General features: G+C 40.8%; 1 protein-coding gene across 6 annotated transcripts in view; it reads right to left on the bottom strand.

The window, feature by feature from the left end:
• Positions 1-3853: 3853 nt before the first annotated feature.
• The window catches only part of ccdc169 (coiled-coil domain containing 169), a 73379-nt gene continuing 53055 nt past the window's right edge, over positions 3854-24177 (bottom strand). For 4 of the 6 annotated variants that reach the window (XM_048532638.1, XM_048532640.2, XM_048532642.2 and 1 more), the window contains 4 exons: positions 22346-22444; positions 18009-18062; positions 7032-7099; positions 3854-4143 (listed from right to left, as the gene is read on the bottom strand). In XM_048532638.1, the coding sequence (XP_048388595.1) occupies positions 4041-4143; positions 7032-7099; positions 18009-18062; positions 22346-22444 (324 nt within the window). In that variant the 3' untranslated portion in view covers positions 3854-4040. Of the gene's footprint in view, positions 4144-7031; positions 7100-16898; positions 17031-18008; positions 18063-22345; positions 22445-24177 lie in introns of those variants that run through there. The other 2 variants (XM_059646721.1, XM_048532639.2) reach the window with 2 other exon arrangements.

Below are 24177 nucleotides of genomic sequence, written 5' to 3' on the forward strand. Positions count from 1 at the left end.
GAGATCATGGGGTTTCAAAGGTCCTACAAAGGGTCCATGAGGGGGTGGATGTGGACATGGATTGATATGAGTTGGCAGGTGTGGAAATGTGGAGTGTGGTGGAATGAGGCCGAGAGGCCTAATTTTTAATAATGTAACTGTGGTGAGAGTCTGGAGAATGGAGGCAGTTCTTATGCTTAGGCCAACCTCAGCATCCAGCAAGCCCTCCAATTTGTGCCCAGGGAAGAAGGTGGGCCCAACTCTGCCCTGTGCATACAATGAAGAACATAACATTCTGGGCACTCTTCTCTCTCTCCCCCCCCCCCCCCCCCCCCCCGGCTGTGGTAGATCAGCAAGTCCCAACTCTGCCACATTGCCTCAGGAATGAAAATTAGGTCTGTGAGGACCAAGACAAATAAAATGTCTACTCTCAAATTCCTGCTGAGTTCAAATGAATGAGCTCATTAAAATACATTACAAATCAGGAATCAAATCTGTTAACAAACCTAATTGTTTCAATTTGATCTGGTAATGCAGAAGCACAATTCTGGATAAATGATTTGACTGCTCATAATTCACATCTGGTATTCTAAGTATCCTAAAGATTTTAGTTTTTGGACACCACGTGTAATTAGTTAACAACATCATGAACATAAATTACCCAAAATTACATTCGGGGCACAGCAGTCGAACATTTCCTTTCACACTGCTAAAGGCACTGCATAATATTTAAAAGACTTGAATAAGCACTTGAAGTGTAAATATTACAGACTTCATTGTAAAGTAGTAAGACAGGCTAATATAAAATAAACCTCTCATTCATGAAAGCTGATTCAATACTTTTACATCTCTTCCAAGGCCACGGGTGAGTTGCTGGAAAATGGAATTAGACTGGCTATTTATCAACCAGAACAAGCACAGTGCGAGAAGTAGCTTTCTTTCTTGCTGTAAGTTTCTCATCCTGGGGAAAAAATGTTATTTTGTATTTCATGGACCACATAACTTATTTGACATTGGCAGTTGCTGCTTATTCAAGTCATCGATAGACACCAATATCATGGTAATTGTACCTGCTGAAATTATCATGCATTGTAGCTCACTTGCTTTTGCCATTGGGTCTCGAGGCCTTCCTAACTGTTGCTTTTGACATTACACAGTTTGAGGTTTGGGCTTTTGTGTGTCCTGTCTTTAATTTAATGCTTCCTTGAAAAATATCCTATCTACTACAAGCAAATGAATGAGTTTGTACTCCTTCAGCCTTCGGCAATCAGTATTCTTTATTTTAGAAGCTGAATGATGTCAGACCATGAGCAATAACCATTCTCTATTACTTACCTTTTGCTAACTTACAGAATGATAAAACATTAATGATTATACTTGTTTTGAATTAGAAATATTTGGAATTTCATTACATTCTGGTACAGATTACATTGTGCTGTTCCAAGACACAGGAACTGTAGATTCAAATCTTCATTTCTTGAAATGTGACTATCTCTCATGTTCAGATGGGAGCTGAAGCTTTCCTGGCACTTAGCTGCATCAAATAAGCAGCAGGGATCCTGCTAAGACTTTGCCTCACAAATGAAACATTTATAGAAGTGATTACCCAATATGCTTCAGAAAGAAGCCGTTTCAATAACATCTCTGAAAAGGTTGATTAGAAATATTTCTCCGACAGAATGCTAATTTAGCAGAAACTATACAGCTATAATCTTGGCAAGAAGCAATTTGCTCAAATGCATTTAGTAGACTATAAACAAGTCAAAAATAGATTAAAAGATAATAAGAATTGCCGATGCTGGAGTCTGAGATAACACAAAGTGGAGCTAGAGGAGCACAGCAGGTCGAGCAGCATCAGAGGAGCAGGAAAGTTGATGTTTTGGGTCGGGACCCTAATCATCAAGTATTATCCTAATGAGAGATCTGATCACAAATTAAAGACATTTATGATTTGCTAACTTGACAAAGCCAAGCACACAGACTACCAGGTACAAACTTTTTTTGTAACCCAAATTCTGGACATATCAACACACCACAGTTTTCAAATTTAGCATCCACTCTGGTCTGGCTATCATTTACTTTCAAATCCATTTTCACCATATGGACTCCAGTCTACTCTATCCATTTCTAAACCCCAGGCTCTGACTGTACTTTCAAATATGAATCTCCTGCTATGTATGAAATGTGCTATGATTCATTTTGCTTTCTGTTCACATCCCCTTCTGTAGTTAAAGATATGCAGCAGACTATTCATTGGTCTAATTCCAGATTACAGTTGTATAAGACCTTGGTTTGGCCACATTTAGAGTACTGTGTACAGTTCTGGTCGCCACATTATCAAAAGGATGTGGATGCTTTGGAGAGGGTGCAGAGGAGGTTCACCAGGATGTTGCCTGGTATGGAGGGTGCTAGCTATGAAGAGAGATTGAGTAGATTAGGATTATTTTCATTAGAAAGAGGGAGATTGAGGGGAGACCTGATTGAGGTCTACAAAATCATGAGGGGTATAGACAGGGTGGATAGCAAGAAGCTTTTTCCCAGAGTGGGGGACTCAATTACTAGGGGTGATGAGTTCAAAGTGAGAGGAGGAAAGTTTAAGGGAGATATGTGTGGAAAGTTCTTTACACAGAGGGTGGTGGGTGCCTGAAACGCGTTGCCAGCAGAGGTGGTAGATGCAGACACGTTAGCGTTTTTTAAGATATATCTGGGCAGATACATGGATGGGCGGGGAGCAAGTGGACACAGATCCTTAGAAAGTGGATGACAGGTTAGACAGAGGATCTCGATCGGCGCAGGCTTGGAGGGCCGAAGGGCCTGTTCCTGTGCTGTAATTTTCTTTGTTCTTTGTATTACCATATATTTCCCTTTTCTCTGCTTTAAAATTTAAAGCAGAATTTCCAGCCATTCACCCTACATTTTAGATCTCTACAATTAAATCCAAACATCTTCATGCATGTCTCTTCACCTTTTAAAGCTTCATGAAAACATGACTTTCGATTGTGACAAAAACAGAAAATGTTGGAGAAACTGAGCAGGTCTGATGGGATCTGTTGGAAGAAAACAGCTTACATTTCGGGTTCAGTGCCCTAATTTCTGCAGAAAATTCTGTTTTGTGACAGACTATCTGATGTTTCAGTTCTTTGTTTTATTTCAGATTTTTGCTTGTAATTTTGGTCATTTCTCTTGCTTCCCACTCCTGGGTTTGGAACATTTTGCTATATTAATGATACTATATTATCATTTGCAGCAGCATGGTGACTCAGAGCACAAGAGATTTGGGGTTGATGCCACCCTTGGCCGACTGTCTGTGTAGAGTTTGCACATTCTCCCCATGTCTACCCTTCAGGTGCTCTGGTTTCCTCCCACAATCCAAAGAGGAGCCAGTTAGATGAATTGGCTATTCTAAATTGTCCATTCTGTCTCGGGAAGTACAGACTAGGTGGATTAATTATGGGAAATGCAAGGTAACAGGAATAGAGTTGGGGAACGAGTCTGGATGGGTTGCGCTTCGGAGCATTGGTTTGGATTCGATGGGCCAAAAGGCCTGCTTCTGCACTGGAAGGATTCCAAGATCCTATAAGTGCCAAGAATAATTCCTGGTTGCTCTTACAAAGAGGGAAAATACTGTCTTGGTTCAACATCCCAAGTTCAGGATGGCAAATTCACCAATGTCATACTCCCATTGGCAGCAAAAGGCTCAAATCTTTGTCGTGAGGTGTAATGACTTTCTAAATGAGAAACAGGAGTCCTGCTGCTCTGCTAAATATTATTCACTCATTTATCAGCAGTCAATCCTGGGAAAATTTTTAAGCATAGCGATTTTAATAGAAATTTACTAACAAGTTCAGTTATGAATACAATAATTAAACATGTACACTTTTAAATCAATTTATTAAATTTTACTGATGTACAAACTATTATTGCTGGTTCTACAAAACCAAGAATCTCTAATTCAGATGAGCAACAATTAAATTAATCTAAAATTAGTATATAAGTATAGTAAATAACAGGTTTCTCTGACACACAAATCACCATGTCTGATCTATAATAATATTCTAACGTCAGTGTTTCAATTTTGGAAGCTGTTTCAATGCTACTGTCTTTTTGATTGGTCCTTTCTTGAGATCTAAAATCCTCTCAGCAGTTGGCACGTTGTACTTTTCTCTGAAGGAAACATAATTGTCTGCTTGTTATTTGTCTGGGAAAAGAATCATTGCATTCAACAGCTGCAAGAATTTAAAACAACTAGATTATCCAAAAAAGTCATTGTTTAATGCATTCTCCTTTTCATTTAAAAAATACGAAATAAAATTTAGAAAGCCGTGATATCTATCTGCAGCGCTATTTCATATTTGGTTTCTGCTTTGCACCCATGTTAAACTTGGCAGGTGTACATTTGAACTTTCTTTGTTAATCCTGGGAATCAGTTCAAAGCTGCAGTGCAAAGGAATGACATGTGATAATGCATCAAAATCTAGTTTCTTCCCTATGTTTAATTCTGCCTATAATGCAACTGAGCCTCCACCCTGACAACATCGGTATGCAAATGGTAGTGAAGTGTCTCATTTTCTTCATTTTCGCTAGTTAGAGTATGGGTGCCTGACGAAACCTAGCCCTGTCATCCCCAGTTGGATAGAAAGTCTGCCAGTGTTCTAACACCGCCTGAAGGATCAATGCAGACAAGTCTCTATTTTTATTTCAAGACTCTTCCTCGGATGATCAATGAGTGAATTTCAACCCTTGGTTTCACTCAATACATTTGTATACCTTCTATGCAGGCCCAAGTAGCAAATTTTGAAGTCTGCAAAAGTTCAAAGAGGGGTAATGCAAGATGGTGAAACAAAGAGTTTCCTTTATTGTTTTGGTTGGGACTGTTTCTTATGGGAAAAGCAGAAGCTGCATTAAAGTGGTGATTTTCTGGAAAGGTAGGAATGAGGCTGAGACAATGTCTTTTAAGAATCCTAGAAATGGGGAGATGGAATGTATTACTGAAGGCAGAATTAGACCGTTATTGTTTGAAAAGACGATGACAATCTTGAAAAAGATGAAGGTAGAGCCTGAAGAGATGAAACTGTTTACAAGACGGGGACCATACTGGAAAAGGACTGAGTGATCATAGGATACTTGGAGAAAATAAGAAATATGATGCAGGAAAAACTAGGATGGTAAAGGAATCTGGGACAAAATTAAGAGACAGAATAATTTTATTAAGTGATAACTAAGGACAGAAAAAGCAGAGATAGACAAAACTAATTGATAGCCATAGTTCTGATAATTAAGAAATCAATATCTTTACCCTCCAAGGTGGATCATTTCTTTAAACAAGAAGAAAACCTAGCAGAGCTTGCTCTGGTCAAGCCATATTTGAGAGAGACTGCAAGCCAGTTGTGGGCCAGGTACACTTGCATCCAATGGGTTTGAGGGTGTGGGACTGGAAGTCATACTGTGGGCAAGTGAAACAGAAAACAGTGACTAATTTGCTTTGGATGAATGTATCATAAGTAGAGGTGAACGAATAGCTAAGCAAAAGACTGCTGCAGAGAAACTGTAAATAGTTGAAGGAAAAACAATCGAGAGTTCGTTGAGAGAATTTGAGGAAGAGTGTTTGTTTTTTATTACTTTTAGAAGTTGGAACACAAGGATGAGGTTGGGGGTAGTCAGTAAAACCTGCAAGTTCCTCCCCAGCCATGTAACATCCTGACTTGGAATTATGTTGTCATTCCCTCAATTCACAATTGTGTGCCTATACCACATGGTCTGCAGCACTCTAACAGTAGAGCTCACTGTCACTCTCACCTAGGGTACTTAAGGATGACTAATAAATGTTGGTCTAGCTAGCAACTCCTACATGATATGAAAGAAAATAGCCCAGTCGTGGTTCATCTGTCATTGGAACCTTCATCCATGCCTTTGTTACCTCTAGACTGGCTATTCCAACGCAGTACTAGCTGGTCTGCCACATTCCATCCTAGCAAGAAATCATCCAAAGTTCTGCTGCCATGTCTTAACGTCTAGCAAGGCCTGTTCATTTATTACTCCTGTACTAGCTGGCCTACTTTTTGGCTTTTGGTCAAACAACATCTTGATTTTATAGTTCTCATCTTTGTTTTGAAATCCTTCCATGGCTATGTTCCCCCACTATCTTAGTAATCTCTAACAATCCCACAGACTTCCAAGATATCTTCTCTATTTCTGACGACCTCGTATATTTCCACTTGATGGCTCCACCAGCAGAAGCTGTGCCTTCAGTTGCCTGGGCTTCAACTTCTGGAATTCCCACTTTACACCTCTCTGACTGCCTACAGCAATTCCATTCTTTAAGAGATTCTTTAAAACCTATCTCCTTGAATCTTTTGGATATCTTACCTAACGTCTTGTTGTTATACTTTTATAATGGTTATGTGAAGCAGCACGGGATGTTTCACTACTTTAAAAGTGCAATATATGATGTAAGTTGACAGTGTTTATGAGGGAATCTATTGGAGCAAAGGATTTGGTGAGGTTCATATGATGGGTTATGAATTCTACTTCCAACTGGGCTGCAGTTGTGGGAGTTAGACTGCCACTCTTGAAGGGACTGTGATTGTCACAGAGGCCTCTTAATTGCCACAGACAGGAAAATGCCAACCTAGATGTTGTTGTGTGTCCCTGTAGGCTCAGGTCCCACTTTCAGAACTGACAGTAGAACATTCCGCCCAGCTATGCTATTAGCTTCCCTTGCTAACAATACTTCTACGCTAGTCATTGAAATTGATGTTGCCTGCATTTTGGAAGTAGATTGATAATGTAAACTTATAGGTAATATCTACCACATTGACCTGAGGTGGGAAGGCAATTGCAAAGACTAACCCAGCTTTGACACCGAAAATGTTTACAGTTCCCACCCTGCCTTTTTGGTCATTACTTTTCACTCTTCCACCACTGTTCAACATTCCAAATCTCTTCAGAAGTCTGTGATTGTACAGGGTGCTGCTTGCTGCACCTTCTTGTCTCCAAGCAAATATACTCACCATCTAGGAATGATTTGCAAGATGCATAGATAAAATACTTACTTCAAAATGTTCTTTTCTCTTGACCATTTTGCCTTTTGCTTCTTTGCTGCTTCAATTGATAAGGTTGTCTAAAAATCATAAATTTGGAAAAAAAAATCAACATTTGGTTCAAAACTCCAAACAGGTAGTTTGTTACAAAGTGGTGAAAATCTAAGAGCTCAAGTGGGCCGTTTGGCCTTTTGAGCCTGCCACTCCATTCAATTTTATCACGGCTGGTCCCCTATCTCAATGTCATATTCCCATTTTCTCCTCGTACCCCTTCATGCCTTTTACAGGGAAACGTTTGTGTCTGTTGAATATATTCAGTGACTTGGCCTCCAATCTTCTGTGGCAGACATCGCCAAATGTTAACTAACTTTTGAGTGGAGAACTTTTTCCTCATCTCTGTCCTAAATATCCAATCCTGAGGGTGAAGATGTTTTTGCCTCCTGTCTTTTTAACTCCCCCCATTTGACTGCAACAAAGATTTTTAAATTATTTTTAGCATCCAGCTACATCACACTTCAATTAAAAATAGTGGCAGTCAAAATAAGGAGCCAATTATAAGATTCATTCTGAGTGAAAGCGTTATTTCTGACTAACCACAAGGAAAAATAATAAAATGCAACACTAACCACATACAAACTCAGGTATGAAGTTTAAAAAGGAGTAGTGACTAGTATAAAAAGGAAGATCATGAATAGGCAGTTTTCAAAAACCTTAGAATCCGTGAGGTATTAGGTATCAACCTGAGACCACAGCTGTTTAATTGATGTGCTGTATGGTCAGCAGAGGCAAAATCTGTCAATATCCTTGTGTTCTTGGTGAATGGATGTATCTCCTGTTTACTTTATCACTGTGCACTATTTTGAGAGGCTGGGATAGACAGAACAAGTCTACTGGTTCTTGGCATCGTTGTGGCACTGCAAGGAGGCCCAGGATGGACATGTTGTCTAAGGAATGGGAGGGGGAGTTAAAATGGTTTGCGACTGGGAGGTGCAGTTGTTTATTGCAAACAGATTCCTTAGACGACATGTCCATCCTGGGCCTCCTGCAGTGCCACAATGATGCCACCCGAAGGTTGCAGGAACAGCAACTCATATTCCGCTTGGGAACCCTGCAGCCCAATGGTATCAATGTGGGCTTCACAAGCTTCAAAATCTCCCCTCCCACTGCATCCAAAAACCAGCCCAGCTCGTCCCCTACCCCCACTGCATCCCAAAACCAGCCCAGCTCATCCCCACCTCCCTAACCTGTTCTTCCTCTCACCTATGCCCTCCTCCCACCTCAAGCTGCACCTCCATTTCCTACCTACTAACCTCATCCCGCCCCCTTGACCTGTCTGTCCTCCCCAGACTGACCTATCCCCTCCCTACCTCCCCACCTATACTCTCCTCTCCACCTATCTTCTCCTCTATTCATCTTCAGTCTGCCTCCCCCTCTCTCCCTATTTATTTCAGAACTCTCTCCCCATCCCCCTTTACTGCTGAAGGGTCTAGGCCCAAAATGTCAGCTTTTGTGCTCCTGAGATGCTGCTTGGCCTGCTGTGTTCATCCAGCTCCACACTTTGTTATCTTGGATTCTCCAGCATCTGCAGTTCCCATCATCTCTAATCATACCTGTTTGTTGTGTTATCATTCTTCTCATCCTTTCCTTCCCTGTTCAAATACAACTCCTTTATGTATTCCACTGTCTGACTTTTTTTTGCTAAAGCTGGATAGTCTGGTTGCAACTTTCATCCCAACATACGACGATAACATATAGGAGCAGAATTCAGGCCATCAAATCCGCTCGGCCATTTAATCATAGCTAATATGTTTCTCAGCGCCATTCTCCTGCCCTCCTTCCCATATATAAGATGGAAATCGAAATGTGAAGCTTCCAGAAAGATGGAAACCGAAAAGGGGAGAGTGTGACTGGTTTCTTTCATTTTGATTACATGCTAATTTCATGTTTAAACTAGGTCTTGTTTATTGATGGTTTAATGAACTTGCTCAACCTGTGGTCAGATGATCACAGTGGCCGATTAAGTCAGTTTTTTCCTTTTCATTTTAACACAATTGTAGCTCACAATGTCTCAGGTTTTAAAAATCAGATGAAAGTCAGTGATTATATGGAACAAGCTGTCAGAAGAAGTGGTAGGTGGGTACAGTTACAAAATTGAAAGAACATTTGGACAGGTACAGGGATAGGAAAAGTTTAGAGGGAGGGCCAAATGCAGGCAAATGGGACTAATTCAGTTTAGGATACCTGGTTGGCATGGACAAATTAGACCAAAAGGTCTGTTTCAATGCTCAATGACCAGATTTTTCAAACTATTTTACCATTATGATAGAACACTGAAAGTTATCAATAAAACTCAGTTGGTAGTCACTGAGAAGGAGTTTAAATGTGTGAGGCAGTTGAGAAAAGTCAGTGAGTAGAAGAAGGCTGAAGTAGACACCATGATAAGTCATGCTGCTGTTAGCTGGGAAGGCGATTGAACAATATGGACCTGCATAGGGGACTCTGGGAAGTCAACATTTGCAAGTTAATGCAGCTATGTATTAAAGGCAGATCTCAGAGGGCCCGGTGGGCTAACAAATTGACAAAATTGCTGGTGATAATGGGAACTGCAGATGCTGGAGAATCCAAGATAATAAAATGTGAGGCTGGATGAACACAGCAGGCCAGGCAGCATCTCAGGAGCACAAAAGCTGACGTTTCGGGCCTGGACCCTTCATCAGAGCTCTGATGAAGGGTCCAGGCCCGAAACGTCAGCTTTTCTGCTCCTGAGATGCTGCTGGGCCTGCTGTGTTCATCCAGCCTCACATTTAGACAAAATTGCTGGTTCTGTTTTAGCAGAAGCTATAAGGTGCTTGGAAGAAGCATACAAGAATTAATACTTCATTGGAGATGAAAAAGTGGAGGTCAAAAGGCTCATTGGCTGCATTTACTTGACACAAGGAGCAAGATTGAATATTGATGAAAGTCCCAAGACTGGCTCAATGGATCTAGCTGTTGCAGTGTTGGAGATAAATTTGGGAATGAGTACTGAGGTGTACTTCTGGACATCATAGGAATGTAGACCCAAGAAAGAAGGGTAATTGATCAGAATGGAACCAGGTCATTAATGTATTCCATGATAAAGTGGCTCTTGAGAATAAAAATGAAGAATTGTGGTTGCCTGTAAAAATTTAAATGAGATTTGAGGACCCACTATGTCATTAATGTCTGGGGGAGCTGCTGCAAAAACTGTGGAATCTGTCTTGATTGCATTTGCCACTTAGTGTGCATTGTGTGGTATTTAATCAAAACTACCTCCACTACATTTACCACACAAAATTTGGGTGTTCAGAATAAGTAGTACATGGAAATTATGCTACTGCTCTAACACAGTATAGTAAAGTTTATCAGTGTTTGTCTAAATTCATGGAACATTGTGGCTTTATTCTTTTTATTAAGACCCTGGATCTTGCACTATGTCTACTTATTAAATTTTAAAATTACTTGTCTCTAGCCAGATTACTAAAATACTTCTGACAATTTGGTTCAGGATTATAATGGTATTTTATTTTTAATTATAAGGAAGTGGAACTATTCCTCCCACTTATCTCTGACTTGAAATTAACATTGTCTTATCTGTGCATCATGTCTCAGAATCATAGAATCCCTAAAGCGCAGAAATAGGCCATTCGGCCCATTGAGTCTGCACCCACCCTCTGAAGAGCATCCTGCCCAGACGCAGCCGCCACCTTACCACCATAACTACACATTTTATCATGGCCAATCCACCACCCTGCGTGTCTTTGGACTGTGGCTAGAAACCAGATCACCTGGCAGAAACACAGACATGGGGAGAACACGCAAAAGCCACACAGAAGGTGGGGATCAAAGCCAGGTCTCTGGTGTGTCAGGCAGTTGTGTTAGCTACTGGGCCAGCAAAGTTTTAATTTTGTCTGTCAAGTCTGATCAGTGAGAAACAGAAATCTGAGTTGCTGAATAATTTATGGTTCAGGGGTTTGTTATAAGATTATGCAATGTGGTTTTCATGCTTCCCTTTTCAGTTCAAAAAGTGTCTGAAGCACTGCAAGTTATCACCATGCTTATGAATTTCCAACCAGTTAATAAAATCTTCACATAGGTAGAAAACTATAAGTGTATTTCCTCCCAATAAAGGCACACACCCTTACTTGATTAAATCGAGAAAGTACAGTCCAAAGAGCTCAGACAAGAACCTCAAACTGAATGAAGAGGTGCTGCTAGAATTAACCAGCTAACAAAAGATTTAACAACATATATTACTGGTATGTTCCCTGCTATTTGTATACACAATATTACATTGACAGGTTTGTCTGAAATTATTATAAAGTTGTTCCATCCAGCGATCATTGTATTGGAGAGCTGGATTACCTTGTACCTGTCATCGAAAGTTGATAGGGCTGAAAACATCCATTGTCAGTTATGTTAACTTTTGAGAGTCATCTCTATAAAGACAAGAGATAATGGGAACTGCAGATGCTGGAGAATCCAACGTAGCAAAGTGTGAAGCTGGATGAACACAGCAGGCCAAGCAGCATCTCAGGAGCACAAAAGCTGACGTTTCAGGCCTAGACCCTTCATCAAATCCTCTGATGAAGGGTCTAGGCCCAAAACGTAAGCTTTTGTGCACCTGAGATGCTGCTTGGCCTGCTCTGATAATCCAGCTTCACACTTTGTTATCTATAAAGACAATATCTTTTTTCTGTACTCTTATTGTAGAATTTTATTGAAGTGGGAAAAGAACTGTTTTAAAAACCAAGTTTGTAGAAAGGATTGTTGCACTTTTAAAAAGAGTTCCTGACACCCATTGTAAGTGCTATTTACACTGCCATTTGTTCAAGCAATTGGGAGGTTACTACAGACAAGCAGGAGCTGGGGGCGTGCATAATGGTGGATTCAGGTGGAAACAAATAGCTGACTGGTCTGCCAATGGCAATAAAATGTCGATGACAAAAGTCTTCTCCCTGACATCAGGGATTACCCTTTATGTAGCTGATCAGCTTGTGAGTCTGAATGTTTAAGCAGATGTCATTGGACTTCTGGCAAGACAGTTCTTTCTCTGTTGTTTTTTAAAAAAACTCCATGAGCCTGCAAAAAGCCAGTTTATTTCCCTCATCAGCTGTGGGGTCAATCAATAGTTCAGAGACTTCTTAAGTATGAACCAGTTGCAAAGTAACTAAGAGGTTGATAGCAACAGCCTTCGCCAAGAGTACCAGCTCATACAGTGTATGAGCCCATACAACAACTGTAAGACAAAAAGAGAGCATGCAAATGTCTACATTAGCATTGTGAGTGCTTTACTACTTTGGTTACTGAATGATAGTAGATGTTCATTCAGTGATTATGCACATGTGATGTACATTAAGCTATGTTTGGTGAATGTAAGGCATTTTCTAACAAAATATTTGCAAGTTCTTTAAAATCAGCCTCCAAGCCACACCTCACACCAAATCACACACTCGGCTTACCTATTGAAAACTGTGGTCAAAGAATTCTAATGCTTAAAAATGGTTTAGAACTAGTTTCGTACTAATTTAAACTGAACTGTATGTGAACTGTATGTAATCTCCAGATTCATTAATATTCAGCTCCATTGCCTCTGTTTCACTCTTCACATCTGTTCCTAGTTGGGAAATATTTAAAACTTCGCCAGTATGCATTACAGTGACCAATTTGCAGCAAGAGCTTCAGAATCAATTCCATTTATTTGCAAAATGAACTTTCTGTTTTGTCTGTCTTTGGGTAGGAAGGAGTTAAATGGAAGCTAATCTCCTTGTAATTTATACAGCTAAAAAGCAATGGGACAAAACTTAATTAGTACCTTTCAGATGTGCTAGCATAATAATTAAAGCTACATGCACCACAGATCTTTGACATCACACATTTTTATCTGTTTTAAAATAATGAATGTGTCAATCTATACTGTAGCTTCTTAAAAAAACTTGCATTAAAAAGGTTGTTTGAAAAATGAACACATCATAACTTTGCAGAAATTTGCTACCAGTTCAGTCCAACCCTGTTGCATATTTACCTACAATTTTCCCTACTTGCATTTCTTTCCTGAACTATGTAATTTATGCACAAAAATTATATCAGCAAAAGTCCTATTCCCACATAAGAAATTTTAACGATTACTATTGTTGAAATGGCATTCTTTTGCAATTCCACCTGCAGAAAATAAGCTTTAACTTTATTTGTCCTGCCTCATGTCTCTGTTCATTTGCCTGAGGTTAACAACTCTTGTCTGTTGACACATACAGCTGATTTTATTTTTCCTTCTTGCTTCCTGAAGTGTGAGTATCACTGCCAAGGCCAACATTTGCTACCTGTCCTTTAAATGCCCTTTAAAGGTAATGATAAGAGTCACAGTAGTCCATTTAAGGGTAGCTACTCCCGAAGTGTTAGAAAGGAATTTTAACCAAAGAGATGGCAATTTAGTTCTGAGTCAGGATGGTGATTTGGTTTGGAGGTCAACTCGCATGTGGTCATGTTCCACACATTTTGCTGCCCTTGTCCTTCTAAACAGTAGAGATCACAAGTTCGAAAGGTACTGGAAAAATAGTATTAGTGTGGTACTGCAGTGCCTCTTACAGATAGTACACTCTACTGCCCCTGTACAAAGGGAACAAATGTTTTAAATGGGTGCTTCATCTGAATGGTGTCGAGCTTCTTGAACGTTATTGAAGCTGCATTGAGACAAGCGACTGCAGCATATTCCATCGCACTTCTAACTTGTACCTTGGAAGTAGGGAGCTGAGTTACTTAAATTCTCAGAATTGCCAGCTTTGACCTACTCTTGCGGTCCTTGTTTATACAATTAGTCCAATTATGTTTTTGATCAATGGTATCAATGGTGGGGGCTTCAACAACAGTAATACAGTTGAATGACCAAGGGGAGATGAGTATATACTCTTTGGAGGTGATAATTGCCTTACACTTGCATCTTGTGAACGTTGTTGTCTATCACCCAGATCTGAACATTGTCCATAGACATGGACTGCTTCACTATCTAAGAAATTAAAATGGACCTGAACATTGGACAATCATTGTCAAATGTCTCCATTTCTGACCTCATGATTATGAGAAGGTGATTGAAGAAGCAGCTAAAAATAATTTGACCTAGTATACTACCCTAAGGAACACACAGGGTCTTGTGGCACAGTAGTATCACTACCAACAGCCCTAGAGGTGTATCATAACAAGTCAGAGCAAGTTGATTTTAAAAATAACTATCCTGAAAATGGACAGACATAAATTAATTTGGAATATGGAGTCTCCTGTTTACAAGGAAGATTTCATTGTACATGGACAGCTATTCTATAAAATTGCCTAATGTTGGTATTGTATTTATCGTGATTAGGATGGTGCATGAATGGATTTGATAACTTAAATAAAATGCAATGGTATCAACCACGTGTAACATTGTAAACCCACCCCCCAACCATTGGCAGGAGATTGTGGGTCCAAGCCTATCAAAACTAGGTGATATTCCACTGTAGTATTGAGTGATGTTGCACTGTAGGGAATGACCAGCTCTTCATTGAAAAATCGTAGAAACTCTACAGTGTGAAAGCAGGCCATTCAGCCCATCAAGTCCATTCCGAACCTCCAAAGAGCATCCAACCCAGACCAGTACCCTGTAACCCTGTGTTTCCCATGGCTAATCCACCTAGACTGCATATGCCTGGACATTACAGGCAATTTAGCATGGCCAATCCTCCTAACCTGTACATCTTTGGACTGTGGGAAGAAACCGGATCACCTGGAGGAAACAATGCAAACATGGGGAGAATATGCAAACTCCACACGGGCAGTCACCCAAATATGAAATTGAACCCAGGCCCTTGGCATTGTGAGGCAGCAGTGTGAGCCACTGTGCTACCAGTTGAGACTTGGATGATATATTAAAATAATGCCCTGTTCAGATAAGAGTTACAAATCCTATAATGCTAATTTTGAAGAATGTAGAGAATTCCTCTCAGCTTTCCTGGCCAATATTCAGCATCTAACAAACACACTTAAAAACCAATGATTTCATCTTTATTGTATTGCTGTCTGACAAGTTTTGCGTATCCAGCTTAGCTTAGCATATGCATCACTTGCATTTCAACAATGATTAAAATTTTAAAATACATTATGGCTATGATACATATGCTGAGGTCATGAAACATTTAAGCCTGAAGAAGTGACCAGTCAATTTTATAATAAATTCACCTCATTTTGACCATGGACATCCAGTCCCTATACACCTGCATTCCTCATGCAGGTGGCCTTAAGGCCCTCCGCTTCTTCCTGCCCCACAGGCCCGACCAGTCCCCCGACACCCTCCTCCACCTAGCCGAACTCGTCCTCACCCTCAACAATTTCTCTTTCGATTCCTCCCACTTCCTACAGACAAAGGGGGTGGCCATGGGTACCTGCATGGGCCCAAGCTATGCCTGCCTCTTTGTAGGTTATGTGGAACAGTCCGTTTTCCGTACCTACACTGGCCCCAAACCCCATCTCTTCTTCCGGTACATTGATGACTGTATCGGCGCCACCTCTTGCTCCCCAGAGGAGCTCAAACGGTTCATCCACTCAACCAACACCTTCCACCCCAACCTCAAGTTCACCTGGGCCTCTCTGTCTCCATCTCAGGCAACCAGCTAGAAACTGATGTCCACTTCAAGCCCACCGACTCCCACAGCTACCTAGAATACACCTCCTCCCACTCACCACCCCCTGCAAAAATTCCATCCCCTGTTCCCAATTCCTTCGCCCCGCCGCATCTGCTCCCAGGATGAGGCATTCCACTCCCGCACATCCCGGATGGCCGCGTTCTTCAAGGACCGCAACTTCCTCCCCGCAGTGGTCGAGAACGCCCTTGGCCATGTCTCCTGCATTTCCCGCAACACATCCCTCACACCCCGCCCCTGCCATAACCGCCCTAAGAGAATCTCCCTAGTCCTCACATACCACCCCACCAACCTTCGGATACAACCCATCATCCTCCGACACCTACAATCCGACCCCACCACCCAAGACATTTTTCCATCCCCACCCTTGTCTGCCTTCTGGAGAGACCACTCTTTTCAGGAATCCCTTGTCCGCTCCACACTCCCCTCCTACCCCACCACACCCAACACCTTCCCCTGCAACCGCAGGAAGTGCTACACTTGCCCCCCACACCACCTCCTTCACACCCATCCCAGGCCCCAAGATGACTTTCCATATTAAGCAGATGTCCACCTGCACATCTGCCAATGTGGTATACTATATCCATTGCACCCGGTGTGGCTTCCTCTACATTGGGGAAACCAAGCGGAGGCTTGGGGGCCGCTTTGCAGAACACCTCCGCTCGGTTCGCAATAAACAACCGCTCCTCCCAGTCACGAACCATTTTAACTCCCCCTCCCATTCTTTAGATGGCATGTCCATCATGGGCCTCCTGCAGTGCCACAATGATACCACCCGAAGGTTGCAGGAACAGCAACTCCTATTCCGCTTAGGAACCCTGCAGCCCAAAGGTATCAATGTGGACTTCACAAGCTTCAAAATCTCTCCCTCCCCCACTGAATCCCAAAACCAGCCCAGCTCGTCCCCTCCTCCCTAACCTGTTCTTCCTCTCACCTGTCCCCTCCTCCCACCTCAAGCCGCACCTCCATTTCCTACCTAGTAACCTCATCCCGCCCCCTTGACCTGTCCGTCCTCCCCAGACTGACCTATCTCCTTCCCACCTATACTCTCCTCTCCACCTAGCTTCTCCTCTATCCATCTTCGATCCACCTCCCCCTCTCTCCCTGTTTATTTCAGAACCCTCTCCCCATCCCCCTTTTTCTGATGAAGGGTCTAGGCCCGAAATGTCAGCTTTGGTGCTCCTGAGATGCTGCTTGGCCTGCTGTGTTCATCCAGCCCCACACTTTGTTACGCCAGTTTTTTTTGTCTGATTGGCTCGTAAACTGTTATAGGCGCAGTCGTGCCAGAGCTTTGTAGTGGCACTAGATCTGTTTGCAGGCAGACCTATGAAAGAAGATTCCAGAATAAGGTCAATCAGGGTCATCAAACAGGGGAGATTTTGTCCCGGTGAGCAAACTGTACCATCCTAAAGATAGTATTTTCCACTTTCCTGCCATTTTATAGACTTTTAAAATAAAACAGAATGCCCATTCCTACCCAGTTTCCCATACCACCCATTTAATAGTTTAGGCAGCATAGAACGGTGGTCAATTCAAGTTCACTTGGCCGTTTCATTATTTATGATTTTGACTGCTGATTATTTTTATTGGGATGTGTCTGTGGCAAGCACAATGTTGCTGGCTGGGGCACCTGATTAACCTTACAGAGGTATGCAATATCCTTCTGACCATTCTGAAGAAGGATCAACGGATCTGAAACACCTAATGGTGCTTTTTTTTGTTTGTACAGCATCCCTACAGTGTGGGAACAGACCCTTCCGCCCAACAAGTCCACACCGACCCTTGGAGCATCCCACCTAATTTACATATCCCTCAACATTACAGGCAATTTAGCATGGCCAATCGACCTAGCCTACACATTTTTCTCTCCACAGATGCTGGCAGACCTGCTGAGTTTCTCCAGCAATTTATGATTTTGCATGTATTAAACTAACATCAGTCTGCCTATGATTTGATAACTTATTGCTTAAATGCAAACTTGAATTAAATGAGCTATTACCAAATGGCAACATCTAAACGGAGTTCAAACATCAAATGTAAAGCTTATTCATACCACTGAGCTCATAATTCTAGGCAGTACTGTAAAGGTTTTATTGTTGAACCATGTTTTTCTTGAAAATCAGTGAATGGGTCAAACAAACTCTCTACAATTCCAAGCCCTAATGGTAACTTCTTTTTCTGTGATTGTTGAAACATTCAGTTATTTTACAAAAACTGTTAAAACAAATGCTATGGAACACATTGGAATTTCTTTTGAAGTGCTGCATGGTTCCAAGTTGTTTAACAAAAAAAATAAACTTACTTGTGCGATTTCTGTTAAGTATGTACGACGTTCATTGTTGGCTTTGTGATAGGCCTGGAGGAAATAGTTGTTTAAAAAAGAATGACAATTAACCATAATACATAATCAGGGTTCAATATTATTTTAACTTTATATTATTTAACAGCCACAATTGTAGCTATTGCATTAATGGAAAGACCATTCAAGCTGCAGGAAAATACGCTTCACTATGGGCAGCACAGTGCCTCAGTGGTTAGCACTGCAGCCTAACAGCGCCAGGGACCCGGGTTCAATTCCAGCCTCGGGCAACTGTCTGTGCAGAGTTTGCACATTCTCCCCAGGTCTGCATGGGTTTTCTCCCACAGTCCAAAGATGTGCAGGTTAGGTGGACTGGCCATGCTAAATTGCCTGTCGTGTTCAGGGGTGTGGGTTATAGAGGATGGGTCTGGGTGCGATGGTCCAAGGGGGGGTGTGGAGTTGTTGGGCCAAAGGGCCTGTTTCCACACTGTAGGGAATCTAGTCCTGAGGAACGTGGAAGCAGGAGTCAGCCATTCATCCTTCTGAAACTGCTGTGCCATTTGAACCTGGGTCCCCAGAATATTAATCCAGAGACCCAGGTAATGGTCTACCAATAAGAATTTAAAAAATCAAATAAGAAATATCTGACACCAATAAATCTTGGGTATAATGTTGAAGAATTGGAGAATATATAAAAAGGAATAATTATCTAATTAAACTTCATTTTTTTAAAAAGGAGAACTACCAAGGCTGCAGAATATTTCAAAATAACGTATTTTCTCAAATTAAAGTTGAGTAAAAAGATCATTTAAAATCCCTTTTCTTAGAGATACTACTAACTCTGTTTGAAGTTTTACTGGAAAAAACAATTTCAAATCACCTAGTATACAAAAAATCTGCATGGGGAAAAAAATTTTCATTACAGATATCATATTTTATGCACTAAGTACTACATCACAGAGTCATAGAGGATGGAAATAGATCCTTTGGCCCAACTCGTCCATGCTAACCATGTTTCCTAATCTGAACTAGTTCGATATGCCTGCTTTGGCCCATATCCCTCTTAAACCTTTCTGATTAAAGTACCTACCAAAACGTCTTTTAAATGTTGTAATTACATCTGCCTCTGCTACTTCCTCTGGAAGCATGTTCTATATATGCATCATCCTATTTGTGAAAAAAATTGCCCCTCAGGTCCTTTTGCCTCTCACCTAAAATTTATGCCCTCTAGTTTTTGATGCCGCTACCTGTGGAAAAGGCCTTGGGGTTCCTCACCTTATCTACGCCCTCATAATTTTATAAACCCCTCAGCCTCCTACATACCAGGTAAAAAGTCCTAGCATTCCACCCTCTCCTTATAACCTAAACCCTCCAATCTCCATATTATTCCAATTTAATAACACCCTTCCTATAGCAGAGCAACCAGAATTGTACACAGTACTCTAAATGTGGACATACCGATGTCTTGTACAGCCATGAGACATCTCAACTCCTGTACTCAATACTCTGGCTGATGATGGCAATCATACCAAACACCACCTTCACCATCCTGTTCACCTGTGATGCCACTTTCAAGGAATTATATGCCCTAGGTCTCTTTGACAACATAACCTCAGGTCCCTTACGTTAACTGTGTAAGCTCTGTCCTCATTTGTCTTACCAAAATGCAACACTCATATTTATCTAAATTAAACTCAATCTGCCATTCCTTGGTGCACTGGCCCAGTTCAGCAAGATCTTGTTGTACTTTTTGATAACCTTCTTCACTGCCCACTTTGCTACTAACGTTGGTGTCATCTACAAATTTATTAACAATACCGACCATGTTCTCATCCAATTTGTTTATATAAATGATGAACAACAGTAGGCCCAGCACCAATCCTTGCTACACACCGCTGGTCACAGGCTTCCAGTCTAAACAACAACCCTCTACCACCACCTTCTGTCTCTTACCATCAAGCCAATTCTGTATTCAGCTAGCTAGCTCTCTTTTGATCTAACTTTACTAAGTGATCCAACATGCAGAACTTTGTCAAAGGCTTTATTAAAGTCCAAGTAAACAATATCTGCCACCGTCCCTCATCAATCTTTTTAGTGACGTCACAAAAAAAACTGAAGCATTTCTGTAAGACCCAATTTCCCATGCACAAATCCATGCTGACTATCCCTAATCAGTCCTTGCCTTTACAAATGCATGTGTCCTGTCTCTCAGAATCCACTCTAACAACTTACCCAGCACTGACAGCAGGTTCACTGGTCTGTAGTTCCCTGGCTTTTCCTCACAGCCTTTCTTTAACAAAGGCACAACATTAGCTACCCTGCAGTCTTCTGGTACCTCACCATGAATGTCTATGATACTTACTTACTCAAGGTTCTTCACAATTTCTTGCATAGCATCTCACAACATGAACACGAGCTTAAACGGAGAATTTCTGGAAGAAATCATTTCATGCTTCTCACCCTGAAATACCTAACTATCTGGACCCTGAAAATTAAATATCACTTTCTCAAGTTCATCTTTAAAACTAGGATTGAAATGGAATAAAATATTTGCATACTATTAACTTCATACTGGGATCCAGTATCTTGCACAAGTGAATGTTATTCAATGTTTAACTATGTCTCTGGGAGTGGGCATCTAAACCAAGCTAGTCTTGTCCTCATTTCCATTTGTGCTGCTTGGGACCACTTATTATATTTCAGCAATTCTGCAGCTCCAAATTGGAATGAACCTCTCCCAGCGAACATACATTCAGGTAAGTTGAATCTGTAGATTCATTTTAAGCTCCATGCACCTCCATAATGATGTAGTTACTCAGAGATATCCTTAACCTGAATTTTAGGTTAATAATCCCTGATTTACAAATTCTTCTGTGATCTAATGAACTAAATAGCTTTACAGTCTGTGAGTTCACCAACTGCTTTTAAGTAATTTAACCTCTAAAACTACCAAATCAAATAATCCATCTGCACAGTCATGACTGCAGTGTTTATACCTTGTCCCCAGCTCTGCAAGCCCAGTTTCTCCACCACAGTGGTGCCAGATTAGTTTCTGATTATACATTTTTAGCCGTTAACCTTTTAAAGCAATATTACCCCAAACTTTTAAATGTAATAACTTTCCATGTGCTTCAATTGTACTTATACTATTTGCTACTTCAGCAATGACTTTCAGATCAAGACATGTCTAAAAATACTAATATAAAAGGGAACAATATTTCAAACTGTATGAGAGAGGAGTATTGATTATTTATGAATTATTTTGATTGTAGCATGACTACTTGCAATGAAATTAAGCTAACAATTTTAATTAGGAATAATCTTTGCATGTTTTTTTTGGAAATCCAAAGGAAAATCATTAAGCATGTATGAACTTTCTCAAACTCTTAATGGAGACAATTCAAAGCAAAATGCAAGCTCTTCTGACCAAGTACATCTCAAAACAAATATGTATGGGAAACAATGAGTTTGATTTTTACAAAATCCACATCACAACATGTAGAACCAAAGTTATGTAACTGAATTTACTCAAAAATATCTTGTAGCTATTATAGCCCTGAAGTACTAACCCATTTCTAACCACAGTTAATGCAAACCCTTCCTCTTCAACTCTGATGAATTGATTAATAATGTAAATTTGTGTTAAGCATAGTAAATCTAGTTGATTTTTACATACAGTTGGTGTCATGTATTAACACAAGTCTCCTACTAACCATGAGTTTGAGCATATCAATGTGTAGTGTGGTGCATTTAGATAATTATGCAGGTCTGTCAATATGTTCATCAGACAGGACCATATAATCTGTGTCTGATCACAGCCCAAGACAATATGTCAAATTGTTGCAGTTCAAATTTGAAAATAATATCAATTCTCAAAACTTACTATTGGGGTCTATAATCCTGTCACTTATTGAGGCCTGCTGTTAGGAATTGGCTAATTGTTTAGGACTTAGTACAAGTTATGTTTGGGATGAATTCATTGATCCAATTCATACAACTATGAGCCATGTTTGTAAAGAGTCTGAGTTGAACAGAGAACTACAATACTACAGTGCACTTCAACACTGAGAATGCAGAATGAGTAGATTTACCTTATTTTCTCTACTCAGGATAAATGGATCTAGGTTTAATTAAGAGTCTGAGTTGCTAAACAAAGGATGGAACACAAACACAACAAAAACAAAGTTACAGGAAAAACTCAGCAGGTCTGACAGCAGCTGTGAAGGAAAAAAAGAGAGTTAACATTTCAGGTCCGATGACCCTTCCTCAGGATTGTGAACTTCCTCGGAACTTTACGGCATCTGAAGTTCTTTTGGTTTTTATTAAGATGGAATACAAACCTTTGCTTCTTGTTCTATTCTCCACTCAAAATTTTTCAGCTGGTTTTCAAGGCTTTTCTTTTCTTTCTCCAGTTGCTTTATCAGTTGTTTCAGTAGACCCTGCAAAAGTTCAGTACAATATTTGAGGATACAATGACCTGATGTTGCTTTGTGCAAGAAGAGTTCGGTAATGTTTTACTACTGTGTGAAAATCTCTACTTAAATTGATTTTATTACATGGTTGTAAATTTTAAACAAGACAAAATCACAGGATGCCGTCAGAATTTACATGCAAAAATTGTAACATTTCAATGAAAGAAAATGAGCTTTAAAAGGGCTATATGACATTTGAATAGGAGAATTATTTCAATGCAAGATACCCTCTTCCTATTGCATTGGATATTATGGATGGGATTAATCTTATTTATGAGCAGGGTTGTCACAATAACGTAAGTCTGAGCCATTAAGCATATAATCAGTTAATGCTGATGGTGCGTCAGTCAGCAAATTACGCCATAGAATCAACAACAAAATTGGCAGACAAGAGATTCAATTGTGCCAACTTTTGGGAAAGGTTTCATCATTCAGATTGAGGTCAGTAAAACTCAAAATTGGACATCCCATCTCCTCTGAATACTTTCAGCACATGAAGTTGTGTGTGAAGGTCTGATTTTCCACAATTCTGCCTCTGTGGTCTGCACATGGCGCCTTTTTGGTGTAGTTTTGCAAACCCACAGTATGGTTTATTTTGTTAGAGGCAAGATTGGAAGAAAAGATTGCTGTTGTGGAAATGTCTGAAAGATAGGCACCACTGCACACGGACTAATGTGGCACTGCTGACATTACTCTGCAGGTGGGTAGGAGGAGAGAGACAGAATGGTCTAGCAGGGGCTGAGCCACCCTCAATGACCACCATCAGAAGAGAGGGGATTAAGTAACCAGGAAGACCACCTCCAGGATCTGCACCAGAGGATCTCACAGCAATGTCATGGAAATTCTAGTGACCTTCCACGTATGATCAATATTAGTAAATGTATCTTCCTATATCTCCTGTTGTAACCTCAACCTCATGCTGCTGAACGCATTGCAGCCCCCTCACTTAAAGAGCACCAGCTCCTGGCACTCAAGACTCATACCTAACATCCAGAGTATTCATTTCCAAACTCTTCACATGCTTACCAAAAGTTTCACTGTCTCCCTGTACCCCCATCTATCTAGCCAGCACATTATTAAAGGACAGTACTGTATAATCACTGACATTTGTTATTCTCTGCCGCAGGACAATGCTGTGCAAAGTAGGTTGGTGCAGTGCAGATCAAGGAAGGGGAGGCAGTGGTCTCAGGGTAGACAAGGGAACCTGCAGCCCGAGACCTACAAAGTATCTGAGGGCTGACTGCAACAGGTCCTTTGGTCTCCAGTGGTGTTGATAACAACGAGGATGATGACATCATTTTGCCTTGTGCCATTTCTTAACTCCCAATTTCATTCTGCTATCTGCATGACCAAACTCAATAAAGCAGCAAAAAGGACAGCATTGAACGGGCATGTACACTGAGAGGCTAGGTTCACTTAGTGGCCTGCCAGTAATATCCTTACACTGTCAAGGAGCATAGAGGAGTCTGACTCCATGTTGGGTGAGGTCATGATGCAGAGTTTCCTCCTCAGAATCCTCCATCTCTTTGAGGCTGTTGCAGATGCAAAGGCCCTGTCACTGCTGCATCTATAGATGTATCACTCCTCTGCCTTCTTTGTGAAGCAACACTGGCGAGTGCACCAAATCCACGTAGAAATCACTTGTGAAACTTTGGACACTTTTGAGTGGAAGAGGTTCAATAAATTTTACTTAACTGTGA

The sequence above is a fragment of the Stegostoma tigrinum genome, chromosome 6 (genome assembly GCF_030684315.1).
Source record: "Stegostoma tigrinum isolate sSteTig4 chromosome 6, sSteTig4.hap1, whole genome shotgun sequence".
Taxonomy (NCBI): domain Eukaryota; kingdom Metazoa; phylum Chordata; class Chondrichthyes; order Orectolobiformes; family Stegostomatidae; genus Stegostoma; species Stegostoma tigrinum.